At 56.8% G+C, this 21,425-nt stretch overlaps 2 protein-coding genes and 1 long non-coding RNA gene across 7 annotated transcripts in view; 1 reads left to right on the forward strand and 2 right to left on the reverse strand.

Annotated features, from left to right (window-relative positions):
• The window catches only part of ATP2A1 (ATPase sarcoplasmic/endoplasmic reticulum Ca2+ transporting 1), an 18,124-nt gene extending 13,282 nt beyond the window's left edge, over nt 1-4,842 (forward strand). For 2 of the 4 annotated variants that reach the window (XM_002927328.4, XM_034670192.1), the window contains 10 exons: nt 812-934; nt 1,057-1,275; nt 1,958-2,293; nt 2,430-2,650; nt 2,737-2,939; nt 3,134-3,219; nt 3,312-3,445; nt 3,574-3,691; nt 3,867-3,984; nt 4,554-4,842. In XM_002927328.4, coding sequence (XP_002927374.1) covers nt 812-934; nt 1,057-1,275; nt 1,958-2,293; nt 2,430-2,650; nt 2,737-2,939; nt 3,134-3,219; nt 3,312-3,445; nt 3,574-3,691; nt 3,867-3,984; nt 4,554-4,576 — 1,581 coding nt within the window. In that variant the 3' untranslated portion in view covers nt 4,577-4,842. Of the gene's footprint in view, nt 1-811; nt 935-1,056; nt 1,276-1,957; nt 2,294-2,429; nt 2,651-2,736; nt 2,940-3,133; nt 3,220-3,311; nt 3,446-3,573; nt 3,692-3,866; nt 3,985-4,230; nt 4,276-4,553 lie in introns of those variants that run through there. The other 2 variants (XM_002927329.4, XR_004628431.1) reach the window with 2 other exon arrangements.
• LOC117804149 lies at nt 206-4,476 on the reverse strand. Its single transcript, XR_004628432.1, has 5 exons — nt 3,008-4,476; nt 2,411-2,691; nt 1,964-2,271; nt 1,599-1,804; nt 206-908 (listed from the first exon to the last, which is right to left on the reverse strand). It is a non-coding gene; the product is annotated as an uncharacterized LOC117804149 (long non-coding RNA).
• RABEP2 (rabaptin, RAB GTPase binding effector protein 2) lies at nt 4,799-16,896 on the reverse strand. Of its 2 annotated transcripts, XM_034670199.1 has the most exons (13): nt 16,289-16,894; nt 15,611-15,820; nt 11,408-11,565; nt 9,151-9,261; nt 8,717-9,064; nt 8,432-8,527; nt 8,242-8,340; nt 7,220-7,375; nt 6,461-6,638; nt 6,316-6,327; nt 6,175-6,230; nt 5,879-5,995; nt 4,799-5,464 (listed from the first exon to the last, which is right to left on the reverse strand). In XM_034670199.1, the coding sequence occupies exons 1-13, from the start codon at nt 16,626-16,628 to the stop codon at nt 5,363-5,365; spliced, it is 1,983 nt and encodes a 660-aa protein (XP_034526090.1). In that variant the 5' UTR covers nt 16,629-16,894; the 3' UTR covers nt 4,799-5,362. The 2 variants fall into 2 exon arrangements, with proteins under 2 accessions (XP_034526090.1, XP_034526091.1); XM_034670200.1 differs by lacking the exon at nt 4,799-5,464 and having other exon boundaries at nt 5,897-5,995; nt 6,175-6,217; nt 16,289-16,896.
• Between the last annotated feature and the right edge of the window lie 4,529 nt (nt 16,897-21,425).

Consider the following 21,425-nt stretch of genomic DNA (forward strand, 5'->3'; position numbering starts at 1 on the left):
TGTTCTTCTCTAAGATTTTGCTGTTAATATTTCCTTAATGCGTGTACTGAGCCCCTCTCATATGTTATGTTCTACTCATCGCTCATTGTTTTGTTGTCTCTTTTCTGTATATGTAAGACGCTCATTGCTGCTTTACTTAATAGGACAGGAATAATGAAAACAATCTAAATATCTATCCATAGAGAGCGCGTGGAAGAAATTTACAAATGCTAATATAAACATCACCTTAATCTTTTATTTATTGGTACTTTTATTCTTGTTTTCTCTTGAAATCTCTATCACCTGGTTGGTGAAAAAGGGCTCGCATTCATTTTTGTGGCGTGTTTATTACTGCATGCCAGGAACTAGGTCTGCGTCGTCCGATAATATGTCTGTAGGGCCCACGTGTAGTTATTTCAATTTAAATTAATTAAAATGAGATAAAAGTAAAAACTCATTTCTTTGGCTGCACCAGCCACATTTTCCATGCTGAATAACCGTGCTCAATGACACCATATTGGATGGTTCCGATTACAGAACATTCTCATCATCACCGAAAGTTCTAGACGGTACCATATTGTGCCATCCTGTTTCAGTTGTGCTTTAAACTAGACACTGTAAGAAAGTGGCAACACCAGTCTTGAAGTTCTCTCTATGTACGCTATAGGTACCACACTGAGCTCCAGTCTGAGACTCAGCTTGGGGTCTGCTCTGACCTCCAGATCCTTTTTGACTATTTTTTAAGGAGTCTGGGACTCTGCCCTTCTAGTACAGCGTTGTCATTCTCATCCCACCAATCTCACGTCTGGCCTCTTCCTCTCCTCTTTCCCAGGTGATCCGCCAGCTAATGAAGAAGGAATTCACCCTGGAGTTCTCCCGGGACAGAAAGTCCATGTCGGTCTACTGCTCCCCAGCCAAATCCCGGGCTGCTGTGGGCAACAAGATGTTTGTTAAGGTCAGAAATCAGAACCAGCCTCAGCCCCCCCTTCTTCCTAATCCTGAGCCCTCTCCTATCCCTGCCCCCCATCACTGTGTCCTGGAAGAAAGCGGTCTCTGAAAGCTCTCCTGGTCTCCTAGGGCGCCCCCGAGGGGGTCATTGACCGCTGTAACTACGTGCGAGTTGGCACAACCCGGGTGCCCATGACGGGGCCAGTGAAGGATAAGATCATGTCGGTGATCAAGGAGTGGGGCACGGGCCGGGACACGCTGCGCTGCCTGGCCCTGGCCACCCGGGACACCCCCCCGAAGCGAGAGGAGATGGTCCTGGACGACTCTGCCAGGTTCATGGAGTACGAGGTGAGCAGATGGAAGCCTCCCCTCGCCCCAGAGTCATCCACACACACCCCCCGGTTCCACCCGTGTTGTGTCCTACTGCGTTGTGGGCCCTAGAATCACAGGGAAGAACCTAGAATCTGGAAGAACCTCAGGACCTGTCTAGTTAGTCCAGGGCTACTCTGCCGCTGGCCTTGGACCTGTCCAGGATGAGGTGAGGTGTTTGCTGGCAGAGCAGAGACCCACGCGGCCCCTGGGTGCTCTCAGTTCTGCCGCATGATTCCACAGTGAGCTATTCCCGATGCGAGAAGCGGGGCTACAACTGTACTCCGGGGCGCGGGCCTTACCTTCCAGGCCGGCTCTCTGCAGAGCGCCAGAGTCCACTCCTTCATTTTCTAGACGGGACCTGGTGGCCCAGCAGGTAGCCTGGATTTGCTCAGGGCTGCAGACCCAGTGAGTGGCCCCACCAAAGGCAGCAACAACAGCCCAGTTCTAGTTCTTTCCTTGAAATATCTGCAGACGGTCCCCCACGCTGGGCCAGACAGCACCAGGCCTGCAGGCACGCGTGTGAACAAGGAATGTCTCAGGCCCAGGGGCAGCTTTCCCCGCATCTCCCACCACCACCCCCCTCCCCACCCCGGAGCGTCCTCCCTGGCTCATTTTCCGAGTCCTTCCCCGAAGCTGTCGCTCTCTGCTGTCTCCCCAGACGGACCTGACATTCGTTGGCGTGGTAGGCATGCTGGATCCCCCCCGCAAGGAGGTCACAGGCTCTATTGAGCTGTGCCGGGACGCCGGAATCCGAGTCATCATGATCACAGGGGACAACAAGGGCACAGCCATTGCCATCTGCCGGCGGATCGGCATCTTCGGGGAGAATGAGGAGGTGGCCGACCTAGCCTACACGGGCCGGGAGTTCGACGACCTGCCCCTGGCCGAGCAGCGGGAGGCCTGCCGTCGCGCCCGCTGCTTTGCCCGCGTGGAGCCGGCCCATAAGTCGAAGATCGTGGAGTATCTGCAGTCCTACGATGAGATCACGGCCATGGTGAGCAGATGGCAGGGCTGCGCGGCTGGGGGGCGTGGGGGGTGCCCCCGGGGAACTGAGATGTGCGAGGGAGGGTCAGCCCCCGGGGAGGGGTATGTGCGAGGGTTTGCGGCCCACCTTCTCGCTCTGCCCTCAGACTGGCGATGGGGTCAATGACGCCCCCGCCCTGAAGAAGGCCGAGATCGGCATTGCCATGGGATCCGGCACCGCCGTGGCCAAGACGGCTTCTGAGATGGTGCTGGCCGACGACAACTTCTCCACCATCGTGGCCGCGGTGGAGGAGGGCCGCGCCATCTACAACAACATGAAGCAGTTCATCCGCTACCTCATCTCCTCCAACGTGGGCGAGGTGGTCTGGTAAGCAGCCAGGCGGGCGGGTGCCCAGCAGGAACCCGGGGCTGGCAGGGAGGCAGGATGGACACGTGACCGCCTCCTTCTGGCAGCATCTTCCTGACCGCCGCCTTAGGGCTGCCCGAGGCCCTGATCCCCGTGCAACTGCTGTGGGTGAACCTGGTGACGGACGGGCTCCCGGCCACGGCCCTGGGCTTCAACCCACCAGACCTGGACATCATGGACCGGCCCCCCCGGAGCCCCAAGGAGCCCCTCATCAGTGGCTGGCTCTTCTTCCGCTACATGGCAATTGGGGGTGAGCAGGACAGATGGGGACCCCACGATCCTTCCCAGCCCTTGGGACTAACCCCCTCTCTGGCATACCTGCTCCCCTAGCACAGCCATCCCAATGGGTCCTCTTCCTCAACGAGCCGTCCATGACCGCGAGCCCTCCTGACACCTCCTGTCTGCCCAGCCGTGACCCCGACTCCCATCTTCTCTCTACCACAGGCTACGTGGGTGCAGCCACTGTGGGAGCGGCTGCCTGGTGGTTCCTGTATGCAGACGACGGGCCTCATGTCACCTACAGCCAGCTGGTAGGGAGGACAGAGGAGGGAGGCGGGTGGGGAGCAGGAGGGAGGCGTGGAGGCTTCTGTGGGATCCCAGCTCCCCCCTCCTGCCCCTGCAGACTCACTTCATGCAGTGCAACGAGGAAAACCCTGACTTCGAGGGCGTGGACTGTGAGGTCTTTGAGGCCCCCGAGCCCATGACCATGGCCTTGTCCGTGCTGGTTACCATCGAGATGTGCAACGCTCTGAACAGGTGGGGCCTGCCCGCCGGCCCCTGCTGCCTTCCAGGGACCACTGTGTCCTCCCCCTCCCTCTCTCTGCTCACCACTTCTTTCTTGTGCTGTCCCCCACCCTGGGCTCCGCCCGGCCTCCCCTTCGCAGCCTGTCTGAGAATCAGTCCCTCCTGCGGATGCCGCCCTGGGTAAACATCTGGCTGCTGGGCTCCATCTGCCTCTCCATGTCCCTCCACTTCCTCATCCTCTACGTCGACCCTCTGCCGGTGAGACTTCTCGGGCCGGGGACCACCGTTCTGCGCCCCTGGGGGAGCCTCGGTGGGCGGGGGCACACACAGAGGGAGGAGGGAGGCAGGCCGGGGGCTGTGCCGCATCCCTGGCTCCCGACCAGCGCCTCCCGAGAGGGACACTGGTGGTCACCACCTCCGCTGGCCCTCCCAGATGATCTTCAAGCTCCAGGCCCTGGACGTCACCCAGTGGCTCATGGTCCTCAAGATCTCATTTCCAGTCATTGGGCTCGACGAGATCCTCAAGTTCGTTGCTCGGAACTACCTGGAGGGTAAGCCGCACTCTCCTCCGAGCCTTGTTCGCCCCTGGCCCCCCCCACAGGCCCTCCTTCGGCGCTGCGAAGGCGCCCGCCCCCCCTTCCTTTTCAGTGGGGTGCTCTAGCCCTGCGAGGACCAGCACCCCTTCCCTGGGCCCCCCCGCCCCTGCGCCCCTGCAGGCGCCTGCGGCCGCCTCCGCACTCTCGGCCTCCACGGCCGCCTCCGCCCTAACTCCGTGTCTCTGTCCTCTCTGGCCATAGGATAACCCGTTTCCCCCTCCTCCACCTCTTTGAACCGTGTCACAGGTATCGCCACCTTCTCGCCCTCAGCTGCTGTGCCCCGCGCGTGCCCCCCGCTCCCCCTCGGGGACACCCGAGGTCACTCGCGCTTGCTGCTCCCCCCAGAGCCCTGCTGCCCCTGCCACAGCCGCGCTTCCCGGCAGGCGGGCTGCTGGCCCGACCCCGTGCAGTCAGCTGCGGGGCTGCGCTGGCTGGGCGCTGAGCTGTCCGCTGNCAGAGAGCCTGGGAGGGCCTTCTCCTCTCCCCTCCCGCCTCGTGCCTCATCCTTCCCTCTCTCCTTCCAGATCCAGAAGATGAAAGGAAGTAACCAGTACTTTTGCCCCGTCTTCCCCACCCTGATAGTGACGCATCTTCAGCCAGAGCCATGGCACAGACTCCCACGTCCCCTCCACTCCCCGACAGTCTTCTGTTTATAAACATGAGGGTCCGTTTCACTTTTCTACCCTCCGCCACAGCCCCTCTTCCCTTCTGCTCTTGTGAACCCTCCCCTCCCCAACCCCATGGGGCTCGCAGGGACAAGGCGACCGACTGAGCTGAGCTGCTTATTTATTGAAAATAAATGACAGAAAAGTCTGGTCTTGCCTCTGTGCACATCTTGGGGCTTGGGTCGGGCCCCTGGGGACAAGCATCTTAGTGTCATGCAGTCCAGAAAGCAGCGGCCTGTCCCGGGGTGCGCACGTGGAGGGACTGGCTGCCGCGGGCCAGAGGCTCCCAGCCACGATGCACGGCTCAGCTGTGCCTCGGGGAAGGGACGGCGCCGTGACGGGCACAGCTGTTAGTCTGGCTGGTGGGGGGGCAGCAGCAGGAGGGCTGGGACCCAGAAGGCAGCATGGCAGCCAAAAAGCCGCAGGGCTAAACCTACACCTTTGGTTCCTGGAGGGGGCTGGGCCTCCCACCGAGGTGTCGTCCTTGGGGCAGAAGGCCAGCCACCCCGGGGAGGAGGAGCTGGAGAGACAGGGCGGTGATGGCCCCATCCCCTCAACCCCAGGCTTGGAGGGCATGAAGACTCTATCCTGAGATCCCCAAAGCCCAGGCCTCTCGGTTCAGGAGCGGGGAAAGGCAGTCTCCCCCAGGCTGGGTGGCTTCTAGCCCCTCAGGTGTCCTTGATGTCCCTGATGTCCCTGAGGGGCGCCTCATCCATGATACCGCGCACCTGCTCCAGGCTTTCTGCTTGGCGGATCCGTTCCAGGCGCACCTGTGGGGTCCGGTGCGGGAGGAAGGGGGCCCTTGGTGGGGAAATGCAGCCTCCGCCCCACCTGCCAGCCCCTCAAGGGGCAAGGGCCCAGGACCAGTATACCCAGGGGCCCCACCTTCCTCAACCCACAGTGAAACTGGGATTCAAGGGCAGAAATGGGTCCTGAGAGAACGGCCTGCCAAGTGTGGGCAGGGTCAGGCAGGGCTGCCACCGTGAGCCAGACGTCAGGCTCGGGCCCGAGGGCTTCACGCGTCCCACAGAGACGGGCACATGGGGCTTCGATTTCTTCTGAGCAACAGCCCAGAGGAAAGGAGGACGCCGGCCTCGGCAGGAGGACAAGGACCCCCCTAATTGGGGGACTGTCCTTGTAGGACCTGGATCACGGCTGCCTCAGGAGAAGGGGACACAGCGTACCTGCAGGGCCTGGGACAGTCGTACAAAGTCCCTCTGCACCTGCTCACTCGTCTCCAGCTCTGCCTGCAGCCGCAGCACCTTCGCCCTCTGCTCTGAGAGCAGGTCTGTGAGCTGGGCCTGCAGGGACAGGACGCAGGGCTGGGGCCTCGCGTCACACGGGAGGGTGTGCGGCCGGAGACCCATGATGTCTGGACAGGGGAGCCCCTTCCACCCCGGCCCTGAGCCTGACCTCTTCTGTGAGGCCGGGCCTCACGGGGACAGAAAGGGCAGGAGGGGCCCCCGGAGCCCAGCCTTACCTTGCTCTGCTCCTGCTGGACCCGCTCCATCTCCGTCCTCAGGCTGCACAGGGAGGCTGGGAAGTCAGGCAGGGGCCAGCCGTCAGGCCCACGGCCTCCCTCCTTCCCGCCCTGCCCGGCCGGGCTCCAGCCTGTACTCACCCTCTAACACCTCTGTGTGGGAAGGAAAAAGAGAGAGGTCAAGGCTCCTCTTTCTTACACCGGCTCCTCTCGCCCAGTGCTCCCCTGCGGGGAGGTCAGCCTCCCCGGGAGCGAGCCTGGGGTGGCCCCGCTCCCCGCCCCTCACCTGTCTCCTCCCGCTGCACCCTCAGCTGCCCGTCTAGACTGGCCCTGGCTGCTGCCTCCTCGTCCAGTGCCTCGCGGAGCGTCACAATCTCAATCCGGAGGCGCTCGGCCTCGTGCTCCCGGGCCTGCTGCTGGGCGCGCGCCTCCTGCCGCGTGTGCCGCACCAGCTGCTGCAGCTCCTGGAGGGGACGCCGGTCACCGCTGGGGGCGGGAGTCCGCGGGGGCCGTCCCCGAGCAGGACACCCCCCCTCCCACAACCAGCATTAGCGCTCCGCTGTTCAGGCTGGCACGTCTGTGTCGTAGAAACGACACCAAAGCAGAGCAAGGCAACGACAAAGGTCAGGACAGCAGCCACAGAACCAAGGGGCACGGGGTGGACCAGGGTCGGGCTGCTCTTCGCGCTTCTCATGAACTCAGCAAAGGCCGTGCACAGATCAGTGACGCCCGCTTCTTACAAACCACGATGACGGTCAATTTGATTCTGTGCATCTCACTTCAAACTAACCAACCCACCAGATTCCCACTCCCTTCATGCCACGCGCTCTGCTAACTCCTCTTCTCTTCACGCCAAGGCTGCAAAGGGGCTGTGCGCCTGTTCTCCAGACACAGAGTCGAGGGACTTGGCCAGGTGACGCAGCGAATACAGAGCAGCCCGGGTCTGTCCCCAAGTCCCCTGGCTGCAGGCCAGTGCCTTGCCACGTGTGCAGGGAAAGGGCCAGCGGGGTGGCCTCCGGGCTCTCGGCACCCACACGCCGCTTACCGGCACCGAGCTGGGCAGCGACTCCTCGTGGCCATCCTCCTGCTCCAGACCCCGGGCGGCCGAAGACGGCGGCTGCTCGGCCCGCAGCCCTTGGTTTTCCTCAGTCAGCCGCTTCACCTCGTGGCTCAGGCACTTGTGTGACGTGGCCAGCTCCGCCTGGGGACGGACAGTTAGTAGGAGGGGCTGAGGGGGACCCTGAACCCTCTTCCTGACACCGCTGACAGCCAGAAAGCCCAGGCCATCCTCTGCTGAGGAAGGAAGAAGCACCCTTTACTAAGTGCCTTCGACCCCCAAGCTCTTTTTTTTAAGTGGGCGTGGAGCCCACTTAACGTGGGGCTCAAACTCATGACACCGAGATCAAGAGTCGCAGGCTCCGCCGACTCGCCAGCCAGGCGCCCCTGACCCCCAAGCTCTTTACACACTCCCCTCAACGGCTCGGAGGTCCCAAGCGGCAGGACCTCGAGTGTTTTGTTTGGTCCATATGGTTTTGTTTCCTTTTTAAGCTAAAATTAGTTACCAACTTTAAAAACTGGGCGACAACACTAAGTACCCGGCTTTCTGGCTTCTCCTGACAAATGAGAAAATGCAGCAGCATCGAGCTCACATCCCCACCCGGCTCCTGTCCCAGAGCCGAGGGGCAGCAGCGCCCTTGGCGGGCCTCCCGGCTGGCCACACAACCCCTTCCCGTCTCCACCTGGCCCGACGGATTCATTTCCACTTCCTGTCCGGGCTGGGGGGCATCCGATCTGCAAGCCTTGCTTTTAAGCCTCACTCGTGACCCTGCAAGCTAGGTCGCACCACCTGGATTTCGTGGAGGCGAGGCAGAGGCCCCGAGCTTGTGGGATCCGCTCGAGATCACGGAGCTGATGCACGGGGTGGGGGGACGCGGAACCTCTGCTCTGACTACGGTGCCGGGGTGGGGCGGGGGGGGGTGGAGACAGGTGCCATGATCCTTCTGCGTGCCCCTTTCAGCCAGTTCCCATCACACTCCTGTCCCTCACGCCCCGGCCCCCAGCCCTCACCATCTGCCGCTGCACCCGCTCCTGGGCCTGGCTCACGGTCCCCTGCAGGGTCCGCAGCAGCTGCTCTGAGTTCTGGACCTGGGCCAGGAGCACTTGCATCTGCGGGAGGAAGGAGATGAGGGTGAGGTCGGGGCCAGGAGGCCAGCAGCCAGGCACCCTGCCGGGGTGGCGGCAACACAGCGGGCCCCACCTGCTTGGCACAGTCCTCGTTGCTCCGTCTCAGACCTTCCTGCAGCTCGTCCCGCTCCCGGCTGACGCTCTCCAGGTCCTTCTGCAGCTGCCGCCCCTGCCACAGATGCTGGCGTCGGTCTCAGCCTCCAGGGCCCCAGGGCTCCTGCAACTGGGAGGGCGGGCAGCTCCCAACCGGCCGCCCCGCTTCTGTTGCCTGAGCCCCGGTTCTAGCTCTGGGCGCGCACACAGCAGGTGCTCAGTGAGCACTGGGGGGTGGGGGGGACTGCTCCACCCCTCCGCTCACCTCCATTTGCAGCTGCTCCCACTGGGTGTCCGGGACAAGCTGGTAACCAGGAGGGGGCAGGTAGATGCCCTCGGGGACCAGGGTGCCCGTGGACACCAGAGAGGCTGTCTCCTCCTGCTCGGGGCTCAGGCCCTGGCGGCTGCGGGGCAGGGAGGTGCTGCCGGCCCCACCGCCGAGGGAGAAGGAAGAGATGGAGGCACTGTCGTCACAGTTGTGGGCGAAGGCTTCGGCTGCTGCACCCCCGTCTCCGCTCAGCTCCTCGAGAGGCTCCAGCGGGGGCGACGGGTCCCGGGACAGGGGCAGCAACTCCGCGGAGCCGTGCAAGGAAGGGGGATGCCGGGGACGTCTCTAGGGGAAGGGGCAGGGAAGAGGCTGGAGGGCTAGGGTCCTGTGGCGCCCCCTCCTCCCACAGCACCCCCCGGCCGTCCCCTCACCTGGATCTCTTGAATCAGCTCCTCTGCCCGGAGCAGTTTCGCCTTCAGCTCCTCAATCTCCTGCTCCATGGGCAGCACGATCTCCCGAAGCTTCTCCGAGTCCTCATGGGCCTGGAGGAAGGGGGTTAGGCAGCAGCAGCCCCCGCTCCCAACAGCTGGGCCCCTCAGGTCTGTTCGAGTCTCCTCTCTAAGCACGTCAGCCCTTCTAATCCTTCCAAGAAGTGCTGTCCATTCCCATTTTATTTATTTTATTTTTTTTTAAAGATTTTATTTATTCGACAGAGAGATAGAGACAGCCAGCGAGAGAGGGAACACAAGCAGGGGAGTGGGAGAGGAAGAAGCTGGCTCATAGCGGAAGAGCCTGATGTGGGGCTCGATCCCAGAACGCCAGGATCACGCCCTGAGCCGAAGGCAGACGCTCAGCCGCTGTGCCCCTATCCCCATTTTAAAGATAAGAACACAGAGGCTCTGAGATCTTACATGACTTGTCCGCGTCCTGCAGGAGGCCCCAACATCCACTTTTACTTCTTTTATCACAGGTGCTCACATTTGTAGTTGGACACATGCCCTAAATTCTCCAACACTGTCTACATTTCTCAGCTTCCCTATAACTAAGCACGGCTACATGACTAAGTTCCAGCGAATGAGAGGTTAATGCAATCTTCCAGGACAACTCCTTAAAGGGAGAGCGTGTGCTTTTCTTTACTTCTCTTCCTCTTTGATGGTTAGACTGTGGATATGATGGCTGGCACTCCAGCAGTCATTTTGGACCATGAGGCAATAAGCTACCTATGGCAAAACAGTGCCATAAGAGGAACCTGGGCTCCTAAAGGCGTGTTGAGCTGACATCAGTCCCGGAATGTCTATCTGTGGACTTTAAGAAAAATAAACTTCTATCCTATTTAAACTACCATTGATTTGGGTTTTTAAATCTCTTCCTAACGAATATGTCCTGTACTCCCATCCCTCCCACATTGCTGGTCATTTCTTTTTGGTCTGTTTTCAGGTTTGGAATCCTGCTGAACGCGCACAGTCAACGACCTATGGCCATCTCCAGCCGGATGTCACACAGGCTCCTCTATCCCAAGTACGGCCAAGTCTGAACCACTCACAACGCCGTTTCTCCTCCTACAGGCGTTAGGTCACCTACCCAGCTGTCCAAGGCCGCAATCTGCTGGTCACCCATCCTCTTCCAATCCGTGCCCATTCTACCTCTTGAATCACTCAAAAACCTGTCTCAAGCCTGCTCAGTTTAACCCTCCAAATCTGTATGTGGACAGCTGCAACAGGCAGGGTGAGCCTGCATGGCCCAAACAAAACAAATACACCTCTGGTCCCAACTGAAGCCCCAAAAGACACACGCTGCGGATGCCCGGGCATAGGGTGGCCGATGGCCGAACGCGGGAGGTGCCCGGACTCAACTGCCTGGCTCTAGGCCTGCTGTCCTTCTGCTCGCTGNGGGGGCCCCCCGCCCCCCCCCCCCCCCCCCCCCCCCCCCCCCCCGCGCCCCCCCCCCCCCGTGGAACTGCTCCCCAGGATGGCTGGGAAGGCAAGCGGCAGCCTCTGCTGGGAAGCTGAGGGTTGCAAGCCTCCTTTCTTGGGCTCCTATTTTGATCTTTGTCTTTCTACCCAGGCCGTCTTCCCGAGCCTCAGTTTCCTCCTGCATGAAGTGCGGTGAACACCTACCCTACCTCCTGGGGCTGCTGTGAGGATCAAACAAGGTACTGATGTGAACTTGCTTTGAAAGATGGAGTCTGGGAGATCCGCTCCCTACCACTATCCAGGACACCAGTGATAAAGAGGGCGATAAGCCATAGGCATTAAGAATAAGAATTTTAGAACCAGGCTGCCTCGATGTTTAAATCCCTACTCTGCTTTTTTCTGTGCAATAACCTGGGGAGATTTCCTGAACGTCTCCGCACCTCACCTTACTCATCTGTGAAATGGGTCTACTGGGGAAAGACCGGAGAGACAGAATGCGTCGAGCAGTGTTCTCGCTGCCTAGTGCATGAGTACTGTCCTCAAGCGTTAGCTCCCTTCCCCCCTTGTATCATCTCCTTCATTTTGGAGGCAAACCAAGCCAGCCATCCTGCCGGAAGTGGCAGAGCCAGGACCTTGCCAAGTACAGAGCTAGTACGAGCAACACCTAGAATCATTACTGGGTGCACTGCTCCCAGTGATCTGGGGATGGGACGCCAACACTCCCTCTGCCCCACGGCCACCCTGGCCGCCTCAACATCTTTCCAGTCACCCCAACCTTTTCCATCTGCTTCTCCAAGGAGTCCAGGGGGTGAGCCCGGGACAGCAGCTGCTTCAGGCGCCCCAGCTCCCGCTCCTTCTCCTCACAGTCCTGCTGTTGCTGCTGGCGCTCCTGCTTCAGGGAGGTGATCTGGGCTTCGTAGCTGCTGATGGACTCTGGAGAAGCGGGAAGGGCAGAGGAGGGGGAAGGTCAGCGCGCTGGCTCTACCTGTGGGTGAGGAGAGGGGCTCGCTGCCATCGCCGCTCTCGGCGACGCAGCTGACCAGCGCGATGGAGACAGCGGGCTCTGCGGAGAGGTGGCCCTGGGCCATCAGCCTCTCTGCCTTGGCGGCCTCTGCTGCAAAACGGGGACACTAATGATTACCCCGCTGGGCTGTTGGCAAGTGAGACGACATCTGGAAGGTGTTCGGCCCTCCTCCCGGTACACGATAAATGCAGAAGATAGGATCTCTACACCCGTTTATATGTATAGTAACAAGCAACCTCCAATAACAATAGTAAATGTTTACTCTGGACCAGACTCCGAGCTGGGCTCTGGAAACAGAGAAGTGAATCAAACACAAACACTAACACCAGAAGCCCACACTCTGATGGGGAAGGCCGCTGTGGAAACAGTTACAAAGCAGTGGGAGGACAGCCCCAAGAGGACCATTCCTGGGCTTGAGGGTCCCAGAGGAAGGAGCTCTTCACTCTGCCCACCCGGCCACGAGAGGCCACCGCCAGGCAGCGGAGGAGACGAAGGACAGACGGAGTCACGGGACCAGCACAAGGAAAGGCTCAGAGGTGAGAAAGCGGAGGGTGTATCTGGGGCGGGGTGGGCATGCTGCCAGGGCTGGAGTGAAGGTGCCCGAGGACAGATGCTGCAACGGGGGCCCAGGGCCACAGTGGATGCCTCCTGAGGCCATGAATGCCACACCAAGGACTTTGGAATTTATCCCACAGGTCAGTGGGAGGTGGAGGTGATGCTGGGTGGAACAGGGCCACTTTTTCCTTAAAGATTTTTTTTTTTTTTTGAGAGAGAGAGAGTGCGCACGCGTGAGTGGGGGGGTGGAGAGGGAGAGAGAGAATCTTAAGCGGGCTCCACGCCCAGCACCAAGCCCCGTGTGAAGCCCGACGCAGGGCTCGATCTCACAACCCTGACATCATGATCTGAGCTGAAATCAAGAGTCAGACACTTAACTGACTGAGACACCCAGGAGCCCCTTAAAGATTTTTTTTTTAATTTCAAGATTTTAAGTAGTCTCTAGACCCAACATGGGACTCAGCCTCACAACCCCGAGATCAAGAGTCACATGCTCTACCAACTGGGCCAGCCAGTCGCCCCGCCAGTTTTATTTGCATAGTTATTTATCTTAACACACACTAACATTAGAACTGAAGGTTTTGCTTCCAGACTGTCTGGGTTCAACCTTCTGCTTTCTAGTTGTATGACCTCAGGCAAGTTATCTAACCTCTCTGGGCCTCAGAGTTTCCCCGGCAAAATGGAAACAGATCCTAATTCCAACCTCATGGAGACTGTTATGAATATTAAATACTCATAAATCGGGGCGCCTGGCTGGCTCAGTGGAAAGAACATGTAACTCTTGATCTCGGGGTTGTGAGTTTGAGGCCCATGTTGTGTGTAGAGATGACTTAAATAAATAAAACTTAAAGAAATACTCATAAAGTATTTAACTCAGAGCCTGGCACATAGTAAGTGCTCAAAAAATGTTAACTACTTGGGTGTCTGGATGCTACCCGGCTTTCAGTTTCAGCTCAGGTCATGATCTCAGGGTCGTGAGATCAAGCCCTGTGTGATTCTCCCTCTGCCCCCCCGCCCCTACTCTCTCTTTCAAATAAACAAATAAATAAAAATAAACATTGAGGGGCGCCTGGGTGGCTCAGTAAGTTAAGCGTCTGCCTTGGGCTCAGGTCATGATCCAAGGGGCCTGGGATCGAGCCCCGGCATCAGGCTCCCTGCTCAGCGGGGAGCCTGCTTCTCCCTCTTCCCCTCCCTCTGTGCTCTCTCTTGATCTTGCTCTCTCTTTATTATTAAATAAATAATAAATAAATGTTGACTCTTATGACTACAGGTATGCTCCACATTTTGAAAGTTCACATTACGCCACTTTGCTTTTACAAAAATCCCACAGTAGTTCGTGTTTCTACTAACTAAATGAAACCAAAGAGGATTTTCACTTTTACAAAAAAACGGCAAAAAGTGACAACAGCACTTAGCGTTTGTTTTGCAGACAGCCCTTAGAGAGGCAGCCAGGGCGGTCCCACAAGCTCCTTCTCAGGGCACTACTCAGCCGCCCAGAGTCACAGCACTGAACTGTGGGAGAATCTGTGCTTGACCTCGATTTACTCCGTGCATACATTAGCAAAATGTGTCGTAAGGTAGCAGAAAAGCAGAAGAGGGTTATTTTTGGGGAATGGGAACGCTCAAACAATTTTCCATATAAACTAATGGGAATTGTGCCTTCCTTTTACATGCTCTTTTGGTTCAGAAAATTTTCATAGGAGGGGCGCCTGGGTGGCTCAGTCGTTAAGCATCTGCCTTCGGCTCAGGGCGTGATCCCGGCATTCTGGGATCGAGCCCCACATTGGGCTCCTCTTCTGGGAGCCTGCTTCTTCCTCTCCCACTCCCCCTGCTTGTCTCTCTCTCACTGGCTGTCTCTGTATCAAATAAATAAATAAAATCTTAAAAAAAAAAAAAGAAAATTTTCATAGGAACATTCGGTTTTTGGATGATGGGGGAAACCTGTATTATTATTATTCAGGACACACTTAAGTTTCTCTTATATGATAGGAAGTTTCTTTTATTATTATTTTTTAAAGTTTATTTATTTAAGTAATCTCTACACCCAACATGAGGTTTAAACTCACAACCCTGAGATCAAGAGTCGTGTGTTCTATCAACTGAGCCAGCCAGGCGTCCTGAAGTTTCTTGTAAAATAAATGTATGTGAGGGATGCCTGGGTGGCTCAGTTGGTTAAGCGTCTGCCTTGGGCTCAGGTGATGACCCAAGGGGCCTGGGATTGAGTCCCGCATCGGGCTCCTTGCTCAGCAGGGGGCCCGCTTCTCCCTCTGCGTGCCACTCCCTCTGCCTGTGTGCTCTCTCTCTGACAAATAAATAAATAAAACATTTTTAAATAAAAAATAAATAAATGTGCATTTAAAAAAAATGAGTCTGTTCATTTATTTTTAAGAGGGGCCGGGGGCAGAGGGAGAAGGGGAGAGAGAATCTTAAGGAGGCTCTGCACCCAGTGTGGAGCCCAACGTGGGGCTCGATCTTACGACCCTGAGATCATGACCTGAGCCGAAATCAAGAGGCAGACTCTTAACCGACTGAGCCACCCAGGTGCCCTGCTCCCCCCAAAACTGGGTCTATTTAAAGAACAAATACCAAGTAGGTAACAGAGTAAGTTGTACGAGGAGACAAGCACGGTGCACGGGTGATATGTGGATGCCTGAAATGTGGGAAATACGGCCCTGGAGAAGCCTGGAGCCAGTAATGGTTGTTAGAGAAGGAAATGACACGGTGAGATGGGAATTTTAGGAAGTTCAGTCTGGAAGCCAATGTCAAGGCCAGACTACAGAGCCAGACCTGCGAGAAGGCTGGGGCACAGTCCGGGGGAGTTGTCAATCCAGCAGGGGCCACGGAAGCAGAGGGGTGGGACACGGCTGGAAGCTATTTCAGAGACTCTGGCCTCTGACTAGAGAAGGCGGAAATAAGAGCAGAGGCTGGGGGATCTGGGGTTCAGGGAGCTGGTGCATCTCAAGGACACAGAATGGAAGGGAGGCAGGGAAGTCTGAACAGGTATGGGGCAGTGCCAGTGTAGGGGTGCTTGGGGAAGGAAGGAAACCGGAGGGTTAGACTCACAGAGATTGAGGCTTACATGAGGCTGGTTCCAGGAACTGAAAAGGTGCTCATCTTTCAGGGTTGATCAGTCATCAGTGAGGGACAAGAAATGACAGCGGGCAAGGGGACAGGTAGGAGCTCGCAGCTAAACTTAGCTAGAACTCACAGAGCTGCTTCTAGCACGAGCAGCACCTCTATGCAAATCAGAAAAGGGCACCCCTTCCTCTGGGCCCCGAGGCCTACCCTGTGCTGGGCAGCCCTGCTAACTTACCGCATGGCCTATCTGTGCCCCCTGACGCCTTGCTTGTCATGCATTTCCTCTTATGGGGCCGCTGGGGAGTCTGGGAAGAGCCTCACCTTTCAGGATGGCCTGCAGTGAAGCCACCTCCTCTTGGCACTGCCGCTGCACTGCAGCCACGGCCTCGGCCTTCGTGCTCTCGCTCACCTCCGCCACAGCCTTCATGGTCTCCATTTCCGCCAGGGCGCCTGCCAGCTCAGCCCGCAGCCGGCCGAGCTCCTCTGACTCAGCCTCCACCTTCGCCCCTTCCTGGGGTTGGGGGTCCAGGACTGTGAGGGACGGGGAACAACCTCTTTTCCCATCGCTCCAGGGTCCCCTGTATCCGAGACCATCAAATCTAGGAGTCCCGCAACCTAGTTCTTGCAGCCACGATCCTCAAACCTTCACCCGGCCCCGCCCCGCTCACCTGGCCCCGCCTCCTTCGCACCTCGCTCTACCATGTGCTGCCCGGAGCCACGCCTTCCCCCGCCACCTCTTTTCCCAGACTAGACCCCTCCCTTCCAATGGTCCCGCCCCTTTCCTCACTGGACCACCTCTCACCTGCTACTGGCCCTACCCCTCGACCGCCGGACCACGCCCCCTCCTCCGGTGGCCGCAGGCCCCGCCCCCTCACTCCAGACGGCATGGCCCCGCCCCTTTCTCCCGTCTCCCCTCACCACCCCCCATCCGCCAGCTCCGAGCTTGGCCCCGCCTCCAGCTCCGCCGCCCCTCGCGTGCATGGACGCGCCTTCACGTACCGGCCCCCGGCCGCCAACGCCGGCCATCCTCGCCCGCGGCCGCCGGCGCAGCTGCCGCCATCGTCTCCGCGCAAACGGCGGGTTCCAGCACTCCCTGGTGACGGCGCTCACCCCTTCCGGGTCCCCTCGGCTGTTTCCGGATCCGCTCGGCTGTTTCCGGATCGGCCCCGGGCTCGAGGCCCAGGCCGGAGCTGGGAACTGATTGCCGAGCCCGGGCCGAAGATTTCCGAGTCCGAGTCCGAGCCCGGCCGCGGATGCCCCCCCACTCCCCGCCTTCTTTCCTGGGCAGGGCTGTTCGAGAAGGACGCTTGTCCTTCAAACCCTGAAGAAGTTCTTTCATCAAAGGCCTTCTGGCGTTTCCGCGTGACCTGGGAAGGTCTACTCAGGTTACACCTCCTCCGGGACGCCTGCTGGCCTCAGCCTAAAGAGGGCGAAGTTCTCACGGTCTCTTCCGAGCCCCGCAGCCAGCTCCTCTATGGTCCCCTGGCCCCTTTCCGCCGGGGCCTGGCTCACGTTACAGCGAATTGTGGCCGGGCCTGTCTGCACCTCCGCCCTGGTGGAGCGTCCCTCGGGGCAGGGCTGGGTCGGCTTCACTTTTCAGGGCGCAGGAGTCCCTCGGAGTCGTTGGAGAAGTCAGAAACTTCTGCGTCCCCACCCCCACCTTGATACTCAACCAGTCAGGGTTTGCTGCTAATCCCCCCTCCCCCTCCCTGTGCCTCTCAAATCCCTCCTCTCCTCCCTGGGCCCCTGCCCTAAATCAAGGTCTCATTATCTGTGAACTTTCCAACAGGCAACCTGGTATCTTCCCTTGAACGGTGACGGGCAGCTCAAACATAAGTCCAGAATCTTGATTCCCATTCTTCTAAACCCGTTTCTCCCTCTGTGAAGTACATTCCAGCAGCCTTTAAGTCCTGTAAGCTCTATCCCCAAAGGACTGAATATTCTAGAAGGTGTCCCTTTTTCTTTTTCTCCTGCAGTAACACCATCTCCCTCCTGAACTTCCACAACGCCTCCCAACTGTTCCCCTGTGGCGGCTTTTGGCTCCTTCAGTTAATTCTCAAAGCAACTAGACTGTTCTTTGCAAAACAGATCTTATGTCAGCTTAAATCTTCTAGTTCAATCAGATTTGAAAATAGGCAAAAGACGGGAATAGACAATTCACTGATGTCACAGATGGCAAATATGTACATGAGAAGATGTTAGCCGTCATCAGCCATTAGGGAAATCAAATCAAAACCACAAGGAGATATCATTACACACCTACCAGGATGGCTAAAATTTAAAAAGAGTGATAATACCAAATGCTGGTTGGTATGTGGAAAAACTGGATTTCTCTTATATTCCTGATGGTAAATGTAAATGGTATAGCCACTCTAGGACAGAGTGTGATAGTTTCCGGGGTGCCCGGCTGGCTCAGTTGGAAGAGCATGTGACTCTTGATCTTGGGGTCCCAAGTTTGAGCCCCACCTTGGGTATAGCGATTACTTAAGTAAATAAACTTAAAAAAAAAGTATGACAGTTTCCGACAAAACTAAACATGACCTTATTATTTTTTTTTAAATTTATTTATTTGACAGAGACAGCCAGCGAGAGAGGGAACACAAGCAGGGGGAGTGGGAGAGGAAGAAGCAGGCCCCTAGCGGAGGAGCCCGATGTGGGGCTCGATCCTAGAACGCCGGGATCACGCCCTGAGCCAAAGGCAGACGTTTAACGACTACACCACCCAGGTGCCCCTAAACATGACCTTATTTGAACACACTAAGCTTTTCCTGACTCCTCAGCGAGGCCTTCCCTGACTGTCCTGTCTCAAGTCTCTAGCTACCTCTATCACTTGTCCACTATTAGATGACTTCTCGCCCTCTGAAATTGTTTATTGATTAACTTGTTTATTACCTGTTCCCCTTTACCCTTCCAAGTTCCCAAAACTTGAATCAAAGCTCCATGAGGTGTCCTGTCCCCTGCTATTTCCCCAGCACCTACCACAGTGCCCGATAAAAACAAAACAATAGTAAATAAACATTTGGTGAATAAACCAATGAACGAAGGAATACTTTCCTTACTGATCCCTCTGCCTCCCTTTAATCTCCCCTCCACACTGCATCCAGGAGGAGTTTTAGGAAATGCAAACCTGGCCAGGTTAGGGGCTCCTGGCTGGCTTAGTCAGAGGAGCAAGTGACTCTTGATCTCAGGGTCGGGGTTGTGAATTCAACCCCCACATTGGGTGTAGAGATCACTAAAACAAATGAACTTAAAAAAAAAACAATCTGGCCAGGTCAACTCCTGCTTATAAAACCCCAGCAGCTTACTGCTCTTAGTAGCTTACTGCCCTAAGGTTCTCTGTGTGTGAGGCAGAGTTTGTTTTTTTTTTTTTTAAAGATTTTATTTATTTATTCGACAGAGATAGAGACAGCCAGCGAGAGAGGGAACACAAGCAGGGGGAGCGGGAGAGGAAGAAGCAGGCTCATAGCGGAGGAGCCTGATGTGGGACTCGATCCCGTAACGCCAGGATCACGCCCTGAGCCGAAGGCAGACGCTTAACCGCTGTGCCACCCAGGCGCCCCTTGAGGCAGAGTTTTTTGAGAAGGAGATGAAATGATGACTGTAAGGCTCCAGTCAACTACCAGGCTTGGAGTTTATCCTGAGACCCTGGGAGCCTTTGCAGGCTGTTTAACAGAAGCATACGACGAATACCAAGGAAGTTCTTTCTGTGGGGAGTGTAGGTAGAAAGCAAAAGAGACAGAAGACAGCCCACAAAAGAGGCTGTTGAAGTAGTTCTGGTGGGAAGGGAAGGGTCCAAAAGAGGAAGTGGATTCTAGAAAAATTTAGGATGAAAATTGGACGAGCCTCGGCGACTGAGCACATGAGAGGGAAGTGAAGAGAAAGTTTTCTTTTGCTCTTCCTAATTTCCTTCCTTTTGTGGACCTTAAAAATAAAAGGTACCTTACCAGCAATAACTGGGTTGATTTGGGAATAGCAACTCAGAATAAGCAAGCTACAGCAAAAACTATAGGCTAGCCCAACCAACAAAGGGGAGGAATATTATTTTAGCAAGAAGAAGGAGGAAGTTGGGAGGGGTTGTTTGGAAGAAAGTCCATTGGAGAAAAGCAGGAGTTCAGGGTGATAATGGATTCTCCTTGGCTGAGTTGCAAGGCTGTCCAATTTCTTGTAGGAGATGCAATGCACAAATGTACATCTTTTCCTGTTGGGGCCTGTAATCGATGACTCTTTCCTGTGGAGGGGTCTTCTGTTGGGTCTGTAGTTGATCACACTTCCTCTGATTGAGGTACTGGTTCTGCGTGAGTGCTCCCCCTTCTGGCCTAGTTTCCCTTTCTGAATTTTTCATACTTGATACAACACATACTCACTGAGCACCTACTAGGTGCTGGGGAACAAGACAGGAACGATCCCTGTTGTGGAAGAGCCAGCGAACATTCTGGGGCAGGAAAGGAAGCAGATGAGAGATTAACAAAGAAACAAGCATGTTTGAGAACTGGGCAAATGCTGGGAAGGAAATAAAACAGGAGTGTGAAATCAAANGGGGGGGGGGGGGGGGGGGGGGGGGGGGGTTCAGGAAAGGCCTCTCTGAGGAAGTAGCATTTGAATGGAGGCCTGAGGGATGAAAAGGACCCTGGGGAGCAAAAAGCCAAGGAGGGATCCAGGAGGAAGAGCAGCAAGTCTGAAGGCTTTGTTTGGAGGGTTGGGGTGGGACTGCAGCTCAGGGCAGCCTCCCTCAGGCCTCTGGAGGCCATGGTTTGGAGGGTTTATTTGAGGTAGAGAAAAAGCCACCACAGCTGGTGGGGACCGAGCAGGGAACTGGTGTGCACTAGTGAGGAAATCTGCCCTAGGCCGCTGGAAAGCTAACAAAGGGAATTGGACAGATTTTTGTGGAAAGGCAAACGGGGTCCTGCCACCTCACCCTCTGCATTCCCCAATGCCCTACTCTCCCCCTCCGAGCCACCCCAACCCACCAAAGGGAAGTGGGGGCCCTGCCAGCTGGAGGGTCCCCTGGGGTTTGCCTGAAGCAAACAGGAAGCAGCAGCCAGGCGAGCCCAGGCCTGGGAACTGGCTACCGAGAGCAGGTCTCCTGGGTCCCTGGACCCTTTCCCTGAGTGACTGCAGAGTGAAAGACAGAGATACACCCACACATGCGGGGAGAGAGAGCTAGAGGAGGAGGAAGGAGGGGAGAGACTGCGGTGGGGGGAGGGGGGGCAGAAGCACAGATTTCAGAGTCGGGACCCCTGAGTTCTAGGACTTATCACACCACCAGCTCATTGTGTGACCGCAGCCAATACCCTGCCCTTTGGGGGTCTCAATTTCCCCATTTCTAAATGGGTTCCTTCCATAACTGAAGCAGGGGCTTCCTGGGAAAGAAATGGGAAAGAAATGGGACCAATGGGTCATTGGTCCCAGGCATTGCTGGGGACGGCCACGCATGCACTTTGGGGGCAACCTGGCTCACACTCCAGGATGTTGGCTGATGCTCTCTCTGGTTAACTGAGGGCCTACTATGTGCCGGGCACTGGGCTAAAAATGCCATATGGATACTGGCCTGTTTGCTTTTCAGAAAAAAGATTTTGATAGCACTGTTATTATCCCCAGTTTACGGAGAAAAAAACGAAAGCTTAGAGAGACGAAGACAATCAGCCAAGTGGTGGATGTGGATTCAAAGTCAAGTCCACCAGATCTCAAAGGACACGGGATGGGCCGGTTGTACAGAGTGGGAAGGAGGCCCGAGAAATGTGGGTGGAATGAATGAATGGGGTGTGTGTGCGAAGAGAAATGGGTTTAGAGCCTGGAGGGAGGGGAAGAAGGAGTGAGCCCTAAAACNGTCACTCAATTCAACAAATATTTATTGGGCGCCCGCAATGCCCCAAGCACTGTCCCAGAGCACCGTGCATATGGCGTTGAACAAGACCAAGGCTCTGCGTCGAGGGGCTTACCTTCTAGTGGGAGGAACAGAAAGTGAACAAGCAGACACACAAATAAGGTCATTTCACACGGTGGTAAGTGTCGGGATGAAAATAAAAGTGTGTCAGGGAGGAGACAAGTTTTGTGGGTCTGGAGGGGTGCATGGAGAAGGGGACCGGAGGCGTGACCACCCCTTCCTCCCTCAGGGGACTGCCTGCCCGCCCCCCCC

The sequence above is a fragment of the Ailuropoda melanoleuca genome, chromosome 10 (assembly GCF_002007445.2).
Source record: "Ailuropoda melanoleuca isolate Jingjing chromosome 10, ASM200744v2, whole genome shotgun sequence".
NCBI lineage: Eukaryota > Metazoa > Chordata > Mammalia > Carnivora > Ursidae > Ailuropoda > Ailuropoda melanoleuca.

What these genes read in the sequence shown, in the direction of transcription:
- RABEP2 (XM_034670199.1), bottom strand. Translation starts at nt 16,628, where the DNA reads ATGAAAGAACTTCTTCAGGGTTTGAAGGACAAGCGTCCTTCTCGAACA. An exon ending in GCGTTGGCGGCCGGGGGCCG is followed by an intron (nt 15,821 to 16,288) that starts GTACGTGAAGGC and finishes CGTCCCTCACAG; the next exon opens with TCCTGGACCCCCAACCCCAG. An exon ending in TCCAGCAGGAGCAGAGCAAG is followed by an intron (nt 5,996 to 6,174) that starts GTAAGGCTGGGC and finishes CTGTCCCTGCAG; the next exon opens with GCCCAGCTCACAGACCTGCT.